At 48.0% G+C, this 12,771-nt stretch overlaps 1 protein-coding gene across 1 annotated transcript in view; it reads left to right on the top strand.

Moving 5' to 3' along the window:
• FHAD1 (forkhead associated phosphopeptide binding domain 1) overlaps nt 1–10,157 on the top strand; it is a 29,948-nt gene extending 19,791 nt beyond the window's left edge. Inside the window, 12 exon segments of the mRNA XM_026074047.1 lie at nt 830–937; nt 1,145–1,234; nt 1,445–1,670; nt 2,367–2,448; nt 3,166–3,269; nt 4,185–4,344; nt 4,681–4,804; nt 6,618–6,881; nt 7,245–7,340; nt 8,138–8,358; nt 9,648–9,813; nt 10,071–10,157. Of these exon segments, the coding sequence (XP_025929832.1) occupies nt 830–937; nt 1,145–1,234; nt 1,445–1,670; nt 2,367–2,448; nt 3,166–3,269; nt 4,185–4,344; nt 4,681–4,804; nt 6,618–6,881; nt 7,245–7,340; nt 8,138–8,358; nt 9,648–9,813; nt 10,071–10,157 (1,728 nt within the window).
• Nucleotides 10,158–12,771: the final 2,614 nt, after the last annotated feature.

The raw sequence follows: 12,771 nt of genomic DNA, 5'->3' as shown, positions 1-12,771 counted from the left end.
GGCCCCCTAATCCAAAAATGTTTAGGTACAGTTCCAAGGGCACAGGAATAACGACAGAATTCATTACTGCTTGTAAATCCATGTGAGAAAGCTGGAAGCAAGCTGCATCATCCAGGTATGACAGCTTCGTAAGACATCGTGTTGTCTGTAGTAAATTGAGGCTAAGCGCAGGTTCGCTTCCTTACAAGCATTTTCCTMCCTCCACCCAGCCGTGTGTTGGTAYTTCCTTTGCAGGGTTCTTTGCTAGAGTAATAAAAGCAGAACATTGTTTTTKGGGGGAAAAACAGCCTCTCACACACTGAACTAGGTTTATGTCTGTGTTGGCTGGAAAGTATATCCCCTTTGGAGCAGCTAGGGTTGCTACATGGCTGCTTACCTCAGTCCTGGGTAAGCCCCGGTCTCTGGGAAAATGGAGCTGGTACAGGGCATATTTGTGTTAAAGATCTGAGGTAGTGGTTTGCTGTATCTGTATCGTAGCAACATACTGCGATGGGACAGCATATTGCAGTTGTCTTGTAAGACACTCTCTGGTGTGCTCATCTGTCAGTCCCTTCTGGCACAGTCTTTTCCATGCCTCAGGTTTTCACATGATCCAGGTAATGAACGGCTGACTGGTTTCTCCTTGTCTCTGCTGTACATTTCCCACGGCGCTCTCTTCCCTTCCCTCATCAAGTTGTCTCGTGTCCAGCCAAGCTTTTCATCCATCATATGCCCCTGCTTCAGCTCAGTAACTCTCTTGGTTGCTTTTCTCATCTGAGTCAAGTTCTCTTGCTTTATTTTACGATTTTATCTTTACCAAAATGGTTGGCAGTTGTCTGTTAATTCTCAGATTCTGGAGAGTGCTGTCACCAAAGAGAAGGACAAGTTCAAGCAATCTGTGGATGAAGAAAAGAAAAAGATCCAAGACTTGGAAAATCACCTGAGAAGTATGACTGAGGTTAGTGAAATGCATAGGAGGGAAAGCAGAACCGCTTACAGTTGGATTATTTTGTTCTGAAGATGCCCTGTAACATCATGGCCCAGCTGGTCAGGTGCTATCCGGGGACCGTGTTGTTTTCCAAACRCACTTAGATGCATATTTGCAGAGAGAAATGTGGATCCTTGTAAGCTTGTCTTTTTAGTTACCAGCATTTTCCTCATGTAGGTAATTGAAATGAAGTCAAAAGAGCAGGAGGTTGTAAATGTCAAACTACGAGAAGCTATGGACAACCTAGAGGAAACTGGGAAGCGAGAGGTAGCTTTAAAAGTTTTTGTGGGTGTGTGACGTAGATGTAGTTTCATTTGAAGAGGTTTCCCCATTCCCTCCTGATGAGCAGGGCTGCAGCCTGCCCACCCTACAGACCCTTTAAAAAGGAGAGCTGACCGCTCTCTAATGGTAGACCCCCRTAAGAGTGAGTCTTTGCTACCAAAGTGCCCAAGCAAAATCGCACATCTTGTTTCCTAGATCATGTTAAAGCAGCAGTTACTCATGCAAGACGAACAGCTAAAGATCACTCAGGATGAGAACGAGTYACTGAAGCAGAAAATTCAGAAAGAAATAGTGGAATATAAGGAACAAATTAAGCAACATTCCCAGACAATTGTTGCACTAGAAGACAGATTGCTGAAGGCCAAGCAGGAGCAGAAGACTTTAGAAGAGGAAAATGCAGCGCTCTTGGAAAAAATAGAAGGTAGTTGAGGGTTGCATGGGATGTGTGTGTACTGGGAACATTCCTGACTAATGTGAAATTATTTAGAGACAGAGTAGCACATTGTTTGCCACTATGAAAAGCACTTTGGATGTTATTTTGAGGTTTGTCTGGATGCAGTAATTACTCGCTCATACTGTGAAGCCGTTGACTGTGAGTTGGAATATGCTGTTCTCTGTCCTCTATGACTTTCCCAAGTGCGCCAAGGCCATAGATAGGGCATTCCTATTTGAGAAAGGCTCCTTGCCCTCAAAAGCAACAGAGAGTGAAGCACTGTAGCCTAAGCCTAAGCATAAATGAACCTGAGCAAGGAAGGACATAGAGGACTGTTTAAACGCTTTTGGAACTGGAGCCTAAGGGATATGGGTTTTCAAAAAAGAATGGCTTCAGTCTTAGCAAGTGAAGCGAAGAAAAAGATACATCTATCATTGCCTGTGTAAGGTGATATAGTTTCAAGTCCAAATATTTTTTCACAGTATATTCCTGCCTGTTCATTCCTGGATGTGAACAGYGAAGCCCCCAGAAAGACAGACGCCAGTAGAAAACCACAGTTCAGTTCTTAGAGGGGAATGCACTGAGACATTGGTGCGGGGCGCAGAATCCATTGCAGAAGCAAGTAGGCCGAAAATGCTTGTGTGTTATAAATAAATAATCTGTTTTTGTTATTGTTTTCTGTAGGATTTCAGGGTGATCCCTGCAGATCCTCATCAGGTGCTTCACTAGCGGTTTCTCATACAGAGGAGTCTCCCGGTTGTCTTATGTAAGCAGCTGAGGATCTCTTGCCCATAGTGGTTGTGTTTAGAGGGGCTTAGAGAAAAGTAGTTATCAATAGGCAAGCTTAAGGAAGACAAAAGAGCCGACTGCAACTTGCCCTGAGGTCTTTTCTGTCTCTGACAGTTAAAAGAGGTCCCTTTATTAGGCAGAGACAGTCTAAAGAACATATATTTTCAAACTGTTTAAGGAGTTTGTCTAGAAATACATCTGCAAATGAAATCATCTGCATTTGGGGAGATAGGGCAGCTCTCTTTTTTTTCCTCGGCTCTACGTTGGTGCAAAGATCCTGAGAAATAAACAACCACCAACACATAGATCCTGGCATGACAGTGATTATTACCTGCRTGCTGGTAGCCCACAGAGTTCTCTGGTGTGGGCTGAGGCTTTTGTCAGCAATAGCAGCTGGGGAAGATCCAGGGACTCCTGTATTTAGCCTTGTGCTGTGAGTCAAGGGGTCCACGAGRCAGAACAGTATGCTAGTTATCTGCTGCCCAGTCCTTAATGCTTGACATGATGGCTTGAGGTAAGAGAGAGAGAGATGGCAAATCCTAATGCCACAGGCCTCAATTCATGCGACTAAAATGTCATTTAAAAAATAGTGTGTATGTATAAGATCCAGCTACAGAAGRCATGTGCAGGCTCTGTAAAAAGAATCTTTCAAATGAACCATGGGTTTTGCAATTATCTTTCTCATGAATTTTAGAGAATTAGCAGCTGCACAGAACACAATCCTGTCCAAAGAGGCTGTCATTGTTGGATTAACAAAAGAGCTTGCGGAAACCAAAGCCCGAATGTCGGACATGAGAGGTGTGTGAAATGTATTGCATGGTTTCCAGTGGGCGTGTGAACCTTCCCGTCCCTCTTCCGAGCAATAACAAGGCTTGGTATTAGTGGAAAGAGAACAGCACATGCAGATAATGGTAAATTGATGTCACCTTCCTAAAGCAATGTTGACAACCAACTCCAGGCAAAGCAGGCTGTCCGTACCCTTTGGCCAGGTAAATTCCGCACAGTCCTAAGCTAAGAGGCTAAGATGAATAAAAGCGATAGTAGTGACTCGGGGTGACTGTAAGCAGATGCCCAGCTGAAGATTGGTTGCCTGAAACTGAGGCTTTTCTTTTGCAAAGTCAGGCTGGTGGGTTTCTTAGAACAGGTATCTGAAATCAGTAGACTTGGAAAGCCTTGCCTGGGATTCCTCGGGGAGTGTGTGTGTGTGTGTGTGTGTGCTTTCACAGAGGCTTTATTTGAGTTCCTGATATAGCCAGGGAGAAATGTAATCAGACCAAGTCTGAAAGCTCATGCATGCAGGTAGCTCCCTATCTGTGCAACTAACAGTGAAGTGTGAATGTAGGGACATGGCGTACAAGTAATGTATTCAGAAAAAAGCTTATAAGTCAGAAAAACCTTACTTTTGTAATCTGAAAGAAAATTGCCTGAGCGAGTGGTTACTCTGGCATGCACCTACACAAAGAAACTGGCCTTGCCGTGAGTTTTAGTAAAGCAAGGTCTCGTGGAATAGCACAGGGTTTGGGTGCTGCTGCATGGGTTCTCAAGAGCAGGGTGAGGGACTATGGGGAAAAGCTCAGCTGTTGATGAGAGCCATCGTGAGGGTGCCTTGAGAAAAGGGAATGCATCCCAGAAACGCATTTTACTGAGAATTGCAGGTACCCAGCGCCTGAGTGCAGAGAAAACCAGTAATCTGTGAAACCTCTCTGTCCACAGGGGAGCTCAGTGAGAAACAGAAGGAGGAGCTGGAGTGGAACCTGAGTCGTGTGAAATGCCAAGAGAGTGAATTGAACATGCTTAGAGAGAAGCTGTTTGAGATGTCAAACCTCGTGGATAAGAAGAATAAAGACCTGAAAGCAGTAGCTGAAGAGTTAAGGTATAAGCTGCTGTGACGTAAAGGTTTGCAAAAGCTGATCCGTGGATTCCCAACAGATGACTTCACATAGATATCTCCCCCGGAGAAAAGGGCATATTTGAAAGCATAAAAATTTAACTAAGCAGTGTTTTCTCTACGGAAATGTCATATGAACTGAAACAGGACTTTGGAAGAGCTCACACAAATGGACTTGTAACTAAATCATTGTTTGTTATCTATTCCCACCCATGCTTTTATATTCATCCACAGTTATCTAGGTTGCCGTTCTCTGCAAGYTGTTTGGTTGACCTTCATCCGTCATTGTGTGTTTAGTGACGTTTTTGTCTCTTGGCACAGGCAAGCCCAAGAAAACCTGAAAGTGATGAAGGATGCCTCAAAAGAAACAGCAGAAGAGCTAGAGATTCTTCCTCAAACACAAGTGGAGGCCAGCACTGCGACAGTGGATGAAGTCTCCAAAAGGGTAAGTCTGCAATAAGACTGCTGGAAAGCTCTGGAAACTGCAGAGGCATTAGAAGAAACAGAAAAAAAAGAAAGAAAGAARGAAAGAAAGAAAAGCAGTTGTTACAAAGCAAAACCTAGGGCAAGATGGCCGGAGTGCACGTACATATGCATTTCAACTGCATGGGCTGAGAATATATGAGAAGCAATATCCCCCTGTCAAAATCCAGCAAGTGAAGAGTGGGAGCGATATTGCAGACTGTCTCATATCCTCGTTCTCAGTTTTTGTGCTAAAAATAGGTTGCTTGGGTGATCTTCCCTCATTTCTGCTGCTGCCTTGTCATACAGCTGTCAGCAAATCTGGAAGGTCAAAAATCTCGAAAGTCTTGCTTACGAGTCTCTTTTCTGTGAGTATCTGGAACGCAACTTCCAAGCGTTCTCTGTACAGAGTGTTTCTCTTAACTGTAGTGAGAATGGGCAATGCTTAGCAAAGCCTCAGGTGTCACTTGTGCAATATGCATCAAAAAGGTACGCAGGATCACTGGCCTTCCTTTYCTGAGAAAGCTCTGCCTTTACTGGTACCCTCTCCGACAGCCCCGGTAGCAGTGCTGTCTGAGCTCCTGCGCAGGCATTTCTGCTGGCCAGCTAGCTGATGTTTGTACAGCACTTTGCAAACGTGAAGTGTTGTGGGCGCTAATGGGTGTTATAATTGCCAATTAGGGTGGATAACAGCTTACAACAAAAACGTGCAACTCTTCCCTCCTTTTGTGAGCCTTGCTCAGCCATCCATGCCCGATGTACTGGTCATACAAAAGTACTTAGGGTTTAATGTACAGGATTAGGGTATTTTGTCATAAAGTAAAGGAAGAAATGGTCGCCATTCTCTCATTTTGTGTTGGAGCACCATTTGAATTCCCTTTTCTTAGAAATCTGAATAAATCAAAGGTGGCTACACGAGCAGATGGAGGGACCGCAGAAATTGTACATCCTGTACCAAAACAGTGGCAGACACTGCCAGCTAAAAAGGCTGGATTTATCGAGGCCAAATGGTGACTCATGCCTGGATGATGAACAGGAGGTATCACCCATGCCTTTCTGCATAAAGATGAGGTGGGGAAGCGTGTAGCTCTGTAGGTGCAGCACAGCCGATTCCCCAGTTACTGGAGAAGCTGCCTCTCATAGCAGCGCAGAGGAGCGAAACGACGAGACCCAAGGTGGCGTTTTCCATCTATCATTAGCTGTGCGCAGGTTTTAATAATGTGCTCACCCAGATCTCTATCTGGGGATGTTAGTCATAAAGCAGTGTGCTGGGTGGTGCTGGAACGTGTTCGTGTGTGCACAGATGTGTTACAAAAGAGAAGCATTTCTAAGATCATTTTAAAATGCAGGCCGCAAAGTAAATCAGTATTTGTGGTTCAAAAACAGTATGTGCGCCACTGTAGCACAAAGAAACAGAGAAAAATTCCAGGGCGGCCTTTCCAAGCTCTGCAGCGTCCCTCTCCCAGCTCTCTTACAGAGGGTTGAAAGAGCTTATTTCCTCTGCCAGAGCCAGCCAGCTGGCACAGCGGAGCATGAAAGAGATCTCTGCTGCTCTTTTCCTCAACCCCCAAATCCGTGGCGTGGGTGTTTTGTCAAACACAACATGAGCTTTGCCCTCAGCACATCCCAAATGACCAGTGCTTTCGGAAAGGCTGCACGTTGCTGGCAACTATCGAAAGGCAGCAGAACGTCAGGCCCCGTTCACCAGCTCCAAGCTGGTGTTGCAGCTGCTCGCTCACCGTTTATGCAGGCCAGAACAATATTGAGGCTGAGCAAGAACTGGCTTTTAATTTCAGGACCTGGCTTTGGACTTGGCCGACATTGGCGCAAAATGCAGAGGCCTCAGGCACGAGGAAACAATTCGGCGCCAAAAAGAAGGCTTGGCCGAGCTCCGTGAAAGAATAAAGACGCTGGAGAAGGCTCAGTCTTCAGCTGTTACAAGCCAGGGTCCTGAGCCATTTGTGGTTCTGAAGAGAGACTTACCAGAGAAAATGGTGCAAAATGCAGGCCTCAGGAAGGAGCTTCTGCCATTGGCAATACCAAAAAGAAATGCCAGCAAGGTAGGGAAAAAGTTGTGTTTCATTTTGCTTGTGGTTTCAGGGGAAGAAGTAGATCAAGGCTTCAGATACTGTAAAGAAGGCAGGTGGGGAGAGGGGGAGGTGTAAAATCTGCTGGTGTGTGATGTGTAGTCTAATGTAAGGCAATACTTGCAGAGAGGATCTTTATTCCTTTAAAGGGCTGTTTTTCGCCCAATATCTTTGGCATAGCGCTGCTCAGAAATGCTGCATACGGACTTTGGTGGGAGTTTTTGGACCGCAGCTTTGCTAGTGCTGTTTTCCTAGCCTGCGGAAGGGAGACTAGAGGTAGCTCGGTAAGAAGCAAGGATCTCTGTGCGCTCTGTTCCTCTTTCTCTGTCCCTTCAGTTTCCTAGCGGTTTTCCTAACGAGTGTTCGCTCGTAGCTGTTGACGAGCCTGCAAATGTGGAAGTGTCTGATGCATTAGACCTCAGCGAGAAGATGGTATGTAAGCAGTAGACATGTTAAAGCTGTGCTTAACACTGGTAGATCCTTTTCAAATGTGTTTCAGCAATAAGCAGTTGGCATCTGGGTGCCCTAGGAATGCCAGAAAGTTCAAGGATGAACTCCAGGTTCGAGGAAACAAAGAGCAACAGGCATCTGCCTGGACATCTTGGGACTGCAGAACTTGCCATGGCTTGTATCTTCCCCTCCCCCTTGGCAGGCCAGGGCTAGTCCTAAAGGACAGGTAGGGTATTTGAGGAAAGATGCCTTGGCCTGCTTCCATGCCTGGTAAATGATCTGAGAGAGGCTGTGCACTGGTAAACGTGGATGGCACGGGATGTGTATGTTGCTAGCCAAGTGCCTGTGCTGTTTAAGTGGGCCTCTTCTGATGGTAATGTGCAGAATATCATCAAATAATAAAAATAGCATGTCCTGATTAGAAATCTGATCCCCAAGACTCGCATCTGCGAAACAAATGTCTTGTGTTATAGCAGCTGTTCGGGGCGTCGCTTTTGTTTCTGTGCAGGTGTGTTACCTATCTGAATGCCGCAAATTCATCTGCCCAATGACATGAATGAACCCCCATCTGGCCGATTCTGGAAGAGTGCTCGGAAAGGCGTGTGTGGGGAAAATATGCATAGCAATTAAACAAAGGGGAGCGCACACAGCAGTTTACTTACGACATTTTAATCTCTTATGTTAAAGCAGAATGAAAGCAGATGGCTGAGTGGTGTGATCTTATTTGAATTAAGAATTGGCAGGCCTAGTAAATAATTCATTCCCTTTTCTTCCTACAGTACCTTGATTTAATCCGTGCTCTGGGAGCGCTGATGAATATGAAAGAGCTGACAGGAATGCAGTCTGTGAAACATCTTTCTCAGGAGGAGAGGGAAAAAGTGGGGCTGCAGAGACAGAAGGACCTAGAGCTGCTGTACGATAAGATCAGTAAACTCAAGAGTCGGCTGGAAAGAAAAGAAGAAATGCTAAAAGATTACGAGTCCAGTGCTGAGCGGCTCAGGTACAGAAAGCCCACGCACCCGTTACCGGCCGAGGGCCGTAGCTGCAGGTTTGACTGCACTGAACAGCGAGGCCCAGAGCCGGGCTGAGAAGTGAAAGGAAACTTAGAGAAAGGAATAGTGCGGCACCTTAAAGTCAGTAATAGTGTGGGCTCGTGTGTACTCAGGAAAAGTCTTGTTGAGGTTACAGTCTCGACACAAGAGTTGTGGAGACAGGGAAATGGCCTCGGAGAACCCCTTAGCTCGCTCTCTGTAGTAGTGTCTTCCCAGGCCACATGCACTTAACTGGTGACAGGGCTGAGGAAACCTAATATGAGGCTCCTGCTCTAGAACCTGTCCTACAAGCTTACGTGTGTGTGTCCTGAAAGCTGTTTGCTCGGACTGGAAGCCTGTATGGGTCTCTTGAACAAGGAGCATCCAGACACTGCTGCTTTTTATGCTCTAATGGCATTACCTCATCTGGCGTTCCTTTCGATGGTAATGGATGGAAGTAATGAGGCTGTAATTACCTCTCCAAATCAGTGACGAAGCCGCTGAAGGTTTATTGACAGATAAATCGGAGTGATATATACATATTGGAACTACATGCATTGCTTGTGGTGCTTGTCGTGGTAAAGAAAAACATCTAGGGCAGCTGGAAACACCAAGCCGCGGAGACCAGTAAAGATCAGGAGGAACCCTTTGGAGTGCCTGTGTAAAACTGTGCTTTTGCTTGCTGCACGAACGCTGAAGTATTCCTGCCCACAGAACCGGGAAAAGTGTTTTGGAAAGATATTTCTGGGCCTATTTAAATATACGGCAGTGTTCTAAATGGGCAAGTATTTTTATAGCAATTTCAAAGCGAGTAACACTTACAAACCATCCAGAATCCCTCTGAAGTCTCGTATTTTGAATGTTGTGCTCTGCTATCTGAATACGCGGTGATCTACTCCGAAACAAAGCAGAAAGAATCACAGCCAACGCACTGCGTGCATGTGTGAGGGTGTCTCTCATATTGGGTCTGATTATGGGAAGTCCTGAACGGAGGCTGTATCTCAGGCGCTACCTTCTGCAAAGGCAGGAGGAGAGGGTTCTTTCACGGAGTAAAGAACTGGAGCAGGGGAAAAGCTTCCTAAAACGTGCAAGATGTTAGATGGTCTGATTCCCATTTGTGCAACTCTGTAGCGTTAGGGCTCCTCGGAGGGATGCAAGTGCAGTATACTTCTGCTTGAAAGCGCTTTCTCATAGCCGCAGCTCAGCCAGGAGTTGGAGTGTCGATGTGAGTAAAAGCCCCACGCTCTGTTTCGTACAGGCTGAACCAAGTGTCTTTGCGAGCGTGCCAGGAAGAGATGACTAAATTAGAAGATGAAGTCTATAGGGAAGCAGAAGAGAATGCTCTGCTGAAAGAGGCCCTGGAGAGGACGCAGGTCCAGCTGAATCAGGAGAAAAGACTGAACCGAGCGGTGAAGCTGCACAAGGTAAGAATGCAGGAGCAAGGGAGCAATGTCTGCGAGGACACTTGCCAACCCCGCTAGCTAAACATCCTTGTGTCCAAACGTGCATAGATGAGTAGTGTTTGCCAGCAGGAGTCACTGGGTTCGGAGAGGTGCCGCRTGACCGATGATGTAGGATCGCAAGGGGGAAATGCATGGCACGATCTGAATGCTCAGCTGTTCTTAGGAGGCCTAAGGTAATTCATACAAGTAGATGTAACGTTATTGCTGTTTTTATCCAGAGTCTCGTCGAGGACAAGGAGAAGAGAAACGAAAAGGAGCTTCCGGGATGTGCCCATTCTCAAAAAGGCCGAGTCAGGAAGGTATGACACCCTCCAGTCCCTTCTTTGCAAGCATCGAAAGGGAAGCGAGGTGGGGCAAGGAAGCGAGCTGTCCCGTGTTGCAAGGAAACGTTTCTCATCTTGTATGAAGGCCCACGGTTTTCTATTGCATGCTCTCCCCAAGACGGTCACCTCAGGTAGCGTTTCAGAAACAAAGTACTGAGGTTGTTGCCAGAGAACCTGGGAGCAAAAGAGGCCTAAAATTCTTGGTGCAGTAAAATTCAAATGGTGCGGTAAACAGAAATGGGACGAGCTGTGATCTTTATGCAATACCCAGCTCCATCTTTCAAAGTGCTGTGATTCTGAAGTCCGGTTAGTTGTCCTGAACGGCCATACGTAAGGCTTGGAGCCTTAGGGCTTGGCTGTCTCCTAAAGGCGCTGCCCGGACCGTGACTTTATATTGAGAGTACATCACTGTGGGCGCTGTTTTCCCGGGAGCAAAGGGCAACGGGCCGGATTCGCGGGCGGGGAAGGCAGGGCTGCCGAGCAGTGGCTGCTAATCAGCTTTGCAGAGCCACGGCTACCACCCCGCGTGCCGGCTGGCGAGGTCTCCGGCAGGCACGGGCCACCCGCGTAGGTGAAGGGAGGTAACGGCTATTACGTGTCTGTCGCTGCTTAACGTACATACGGCATTTGACAAATCATATCTGACATGCCCAGTGGCACAAGGCAAACAGGCAAGAGTATGTTATTTGCGTTAGCGTATGAGTGCCTTAAGAAGCAGGATCCGGAGCCAGATTGCCCTGATCAGTTAGTAGGGATTGTAAAGAGGAGGTCATGTATAACAAATCTGATTAACTGCCTTGCGGAAGGGACTATGGGAGCTGACAAGAGCGAGACAGCAGACATAATCTACTCAGACTTCAAGAGATTAAAAACACTACACCCCCAAGGGAGAGTGGAAGCGTGTGGGCGACCGGTCGCGAAGGCAGCATGGGGAGCGTGGTGGCCTGGTGCTGGTCGGGCAAGGAGAAGCGATGAGTGCTGCGGCACGTGCCTTTCCCTCTGCACCGGGGAACTCGCTGGCAAGGGAAGTAAATCACAGATCGAATGCAACTAGAGGCAAAACAGAGGCCCCAAAGCAGTGCTATCGTAAGGACTGAGTGAGCCCAAACGGCTGCAAAACGATCCGACTTCCCCACAAGCGAGCGGGACCTGTGATCCAGCCTTGCCTGTGCCATAGCAAAGCCCACCGCAGCGGTGGTACAGTAGACATTAGCCACGCCAAACTGGGCAGCTGTAAGAAACCAGTGCCAAGACGTCGGTGTTTGGGCACCTGTGTAAGCGGCCTCCTGTTAGATGGGCCCAGGTACGCAGCGGCTTCCCTGCCGCTGAGGTCGGATGCGTCTCCTCGGTGTCCGCCAGCCCTGTGTCCCAAGCTACTTAACTGCAGGGCCTCGTYGCACCACGGGCTTCAGGGACGCCCCTCGCGCTCCCCCAAGGTAGTTGCCCCAGTGCGAGTACACTCGGGCAGCGCAGACCAGGCAGCTGTCTTCATCTGCCGAAATCCRTGCCTAGCCGATGGGTTTGGGCCACTTACTGGGGTGAGGGAGAAGAGAAAGTTCACATTCRGACTGCGTCTGTGTAAAGTCCGTGCAAAGTTCTCATATGAAAAGGTTTTGTACGACRTCTCTATGTTTTGCAGCCTGGAGCCCTGAAGTTTTTCCTTTCGGAAAAGCAAAAGGTGAAAGACCACACGGCAGAAACTTGCAGGACGGCGAGCAYGTAGGGCTGGCACCACGCGGGCCTGTTGTTTGCAAAGGGCTTCGGTAGGAACTCGTCGTCGCACRTAAGACTGTTTGGGTTAGGTGTGGAGCAAAGTGAGTAACTACTTTGCAGAACCCCTTTTTATACTGTCTCTGGAATAGTGATGTGTCTGTAAATTGTATAGGACTTTATTTTCCTGCAGTACGCGCGCCATACCACGTGTTGCTGTTTATGTAAGGGTGTAAATACAGCACAAATACGTATGTGTGAAGAGTCAATTTTGTAAGTTCTGTAATTYCCCTTTTGAAATGGCCTCGCGCGGGTGAAGCCTGCCTGGGCGGAAGCTTTGGAGCACCTGCACCTCCCGTCGCTCTCCCGGGTTGCCAAAGCCCTGCCGCTTCACGGCGAGGCTGGAGCACGAGAAGTGGTGACACCTAAAACTCCAGGGAGGCCTGAAGGCAACGCCGAACGGGCTGTTATCCCACGATTTGAGATAACAGCCTGTGGTTCGGGGGTAACAGTCATGCCTGGGCAGCCTCCGCCGGGAACGGGTAGCTCCGGCACGCGTCGCCCCTCCGTGCGGCTCCGAACACTTTGTACCGAGGCCTCTGCAGACCTTTGGAGCCGGAGATCATGTAGATCCCGGGCTGCGTGGAGCAAACCTTTATTTGCGGGGCGAAAGGCTGTAAAAGCGGCACCGACGGAGCGGCTCGCTCTCGCTCTCGCTCTCGCTCTCGCGCGGCGCGGACGTCGCTTCGGTGCCGTGCCGGGACCCCGCGCGCCGCCGGGGCCCCTTTTCCCTCGGAGATGCGCCGGGACGACCCTGCTTAATTTTAACGGGTTTAATTTTAAGCTCTGTCCCCCCACACACACACACACACGCACGAGCCGGGGG

The sequence above is a fragment of the Apteryx rowi genome, unplaced genomic scaffold, assembly GCF_003343035.1.
Source record: "Apteryx rowi isolate R43461 unplaced genomic scaffold, aptRow1 scaffold_38, whole genome shotgun sequence".
NCBI classification, from domain to species: Eukaryota; Metazoa; Chordata; class Aves; order Apterygiformes; family Apterygidae; genus Apteryx; species Apteryx rowi.
This window is presented reverse-complemented; position numbering and strand designations above follow the sequence as displayed.